Consider the following 3957-nt stretch of genomic DNA (forward strand, 5'->3'; position numbering starts at 1 on the left):
AAGAAAAATTAATAATGAGTCTAAAAAAATTTGATGCTTCTAAGCAATCCTTCTGAGTTTTCCTTATTTTAATAGGTGCCCAGATGGAAGTAGATTATACAGAACAGCTGAATTTCAGTGATGATGATGAGCAAGGAAGTAATAGTCCTAAAGAAAACAACAGGTAAGTTGTGATGTCTTTTACGATTAATAGTGTGAGTTTATTGGCATTAAATCTGAGAGGCTTCATTATTAATAGGCATTTGTTCTTTATAGAATTTCTACATTGCATTCCAAGGACTTTTATTGAGTGTGGATGTGATTAATGAGCCAATTTAAAAAGTACAGCTAATCAATAAATTAAAGTTTTTTGTTTCTAAAGAAAGTGTATATTTTAACAAAGATGTTTAGATAACTGCCATCTAATTGGAGATCTTTTTTAAAAAAATATATATATATATATTATTTATTTTTTTTATAGAGAGGAAGGGAGAGGGATAGGGAGTTAGAAACATTGATGAGAAAGAAACATTGATCAGCAGATCTTTTTTAATTCTCACCCAAGGATATGTGTATTGTTTTGAGAAGTGGGGAGAAACAGCAATCGCTTGCCTCCTGTACACGCCCCAACTGGAGATCGAACCCACAACCTTTTGGTGTATAGGACGACATTCCGACCAACTGAGCAATTCAGCTAGGGCTAATTGGAGATATTTTGAGAGACAACATTAAGGACCATTTAAAACTTATTACTTGCTTGACCTGATCTATAATTTACAAAATTGGAGAAATGTTACTTGGGTTACTACATCAAGACAAGCTACATCAAGTCTTTGATTTTTTTAAGCTTAACAAGCAGCGTCTTGAAAAATGGGAACTTTATTTTTTCTTTCTTATGGAATATAGGGGCCCCAGCATCAGGAATATATAGGTTATGTGGCATAGCAATTCAGCTTTTAAAATACACAGGAGCTTGCTTACATGCACACATTGGTGTCGTTTTTCAGCCATGGCATTGTAATATTCTGCTGTTTCGTGATCAGTTGTGAGATGCTGTGATTTGTTGTGGGTGTTTTTTTTAATACTGTAATTTGATTTATCTTTTTCATTAAATTAAAATAAATTACAATGCAGTTATTAAGTATCTGTAATGTTATTAAGTTGTATTCACTTGGGACTTTGGGTGAGGGTGATGGAAAATGACGGGCCATTTGCCAGGTTGTGTTGGGTGTGAATATATATTTTTTTATTATTATTATTTTTTAATCCTCACTTGAGGATATTTTTCCATTGATTTTTAGAGAGAGGGAAGGACAGAGAGAAGCATCAATGTAAAAAAAATATAAATTGGTTGCCTTCTGCATGAGCCCCGACTAGGGTCCGGGCCCAGGCCAGGGTGGAGCCTACATTCAAGATATGTGCCCCTGACAAGAATCGAACCCAGGACCATTTGGTCTGCAGGCTGATGCTCTATCCACTGAGTCACCCCAGCTAGGGCTGTGAACATCTATTTTTGACAGTACTGTACTTTATATTTTGTGGTAATAACTTGGCCAAACCCAGTCCCCACTACAGTATAGGTATATATAGTGGTGCTAATTTGTTTATATATTGAATAAACAAATTAGCACCACGGCATCACAAAACCATCTCTTTCATTCCTTGATAGATTTTTTTCCCTTGAAACCATCTGGAAATATCCTTTCTACATAAAGAAAATTCATTTACTTAAGGTAGAGTCTGTCCATCTCACTTTTCTATTTCACTTGGTTTTTTTATTATTCAGTGAGGATCAAGGTTCCAAAGCCTCTGAAAACACTGAGATTCGAAAAGAAGCAGATGAGGGGAGCAGTACTAAATCATCATCTCAGATACCTACCCAGCCACCAGTAGCGAAAGCTCCTTATGGGAAAGGACTGCCATTTAACCAGGTTTGTTGGGCTCAAGAAGATCTTTGTCACTGCAGATACTATGGATGAATTAACCTTATTAATCAGAGTTGGACAAAGACTTAGCAAACGGAAATGGTATATTTTTTCCTTGAATAGCTCTAGATCTAAATCATAATTTTATTGCATATAATAGGAATTGTAATACAGTAACTAAAATTATTATGTAGAAACTAAACTTTTACCCTTTTTTTGGTATAACAATTCTGTCGTATCGAAGTAGAGGAATAAATTGTTTTGCCAGGCTACCATTGCTGAAGGGCTTTATGGTTCACTGCATACTTTATACATCCTAGTCAGTAGTCATCTGAAATTGTACCCTGAGTAGGGAGGTCACACATAGGGACTAGAAACATCTATTAACTGTGATCCATTTTGAAGAACATTATTAAAGAAGGGAAGTAAGTATGTGGGCAACAAATACACTTGATCCTACTTCAAAGTAGCAAGAGCTTCATTGAGAACCGGGAATAAAAAAGAGCTACCTTCCAGAGAGTCCACTTAACGCCACGTAATAGTTGAAGTCACGCAAATAGATGGAGGAACCCGTCCCTTCAGGGCATACAAGTGGGTAGCTAGCAGTCTCTATGAAAGCAAAAGGAAGTCAACAAACTTCAGTTACAGCACACTGTGATAAAGTGCTTCAGGAGAGAATGCACATAGGAAATTCTTGGAGAATACTATGGAAAAACCTTTACAAAAGACTTGGTACTTGAAGCAAGAATTAGCCAGTAAACACGGGAGAGCAATTCCTAGCAGTGAGAGCAAGAGTAAGAGCTATGTAAAAACCAGTCATTAGTTTTGTATGCTATAAAAGGAGGTTTAAATTTTGTTCTTAAAGCATTGGTTAGCCCGGCCATGGGCAAACTACGGCCTGCGGGCCAGATCCGGCCCGTTTGAAATGAATAAAACTATTGAAAAAAAAGACCGTACCCTTTTATGTAATGATGTTTACTTTGAATTTATATTAGTTCACACAAACACTCCATCCATGCTTTGTCCAGCCCTCTGGTCCAGTTTAAGAACCCATTGTGGCCCTCGAGTCAAAAAGTTTGCCCACCCCTGGGTTAGCCATTGGAGAATAAATTTGGGAACTCTGAAAAGGGATTTTTCAAGTATTTTTCATTCTAAATTTCATCATTTGTGTCAGTTTTAACCTACTGGCATAATGGGAAATGATATTCCTTTGTGAAAGAATAGAGAAATACACACACACACACACACACACACACACACACACACACACACACGGGGCCTGGTGCACGAGTTCGTGCACCTTTGGAGTCCCTTGGTGTGGCCTGCAGGATTAAGCCAAAACCAGCTCTCCGACATCACCCAAGGGGTTCTGGATTGCGAGAGGCACAGGCCAGGCTGAGGAACCCCACCAGCGTACGATCAGGGATGGGGAGGGATGCGGGAGGTCTCCAGGGGGTGTCTGACCTGTCTCACTCAGTCTCGATCAGCTGAACCCCAGCAGCAAGCTAATCTACTGGTCAGAACATCTGCCCCTGGTGATTAGTGCACATAATAGCAACTGGTCGACTGCCCCCTAGTGGTCAGTGCACATCCTAGTGAGCGGTTGAGTGGCCTTAGCATATCATTAGCATATTAAGCTTTGATTGGTTGAATGGACAACTGGACACAGCATAGTAGGCTTTTATTATATAGGATATTTTTTGTTTAAAGTATTATATATGTCTCCTTTTTCCCTGATTGACCCCCTCCCCTGTCCACTCCCATCCCTGGGGCAAGCCCCCACCACCCCAGTGTCCGTGTCCATTGGTTATGGTAATAGGCATGCATGCAAGTCCTTTGATTGATCTCTAAACCCCCCTCCCTCCCCTGCCCCTTGTCTTTGGATCTGTTTTTGTTCATTAGTTTATGTTGATCATTATATCCCACATATGAGTGATATCATATGATATTTATCTTTCTCTGACCAGCTTATTTTGATTAGCATAATGCTCTCCAGTTCCATCCATGCTGTTGCAAATGGTAAAAGTTCCTTCTTTTTTATAGCAGCATAGTA

General features: G+C 38.9%; 1 protein-coding gene across 1 annotated transcript in view; it reads left to right on the forward strand.

Moving 5' to 3' along the window:
• PRRC2C (proline rich coiled-coil 2C) overlaps positions 1-3957 on the forward strand; it is a 78193-nt gene that overhangs the window by 29912 nt on the left and 44324 nt on the right. Inside the window, 2 exon segments of the mRNA XM_006767032.2 lie at positions 76-163; positions 1766-1910. Of these exon segments, the coding sequence (XP_006767095.1) occupies positions 76-163; positions 1766-1910 (233 nt within the window).

Source organism: Myotis davidii, unplaced genomic scaffold (genome assembly GCF_000327345.1).
Source record: "Myotis davidii unplaced genomic scaffold, ASM32734v1 scaffold580, whole genome shotgun sequence".
In the NCBI taxonomy this organism is placed as follows: domain Eukaryota; kingdom Metazoa; phylum Chordata; class Mammalia; order Chiroptera; family Vespertilionidae; genus Myotis; species Myotis davidii.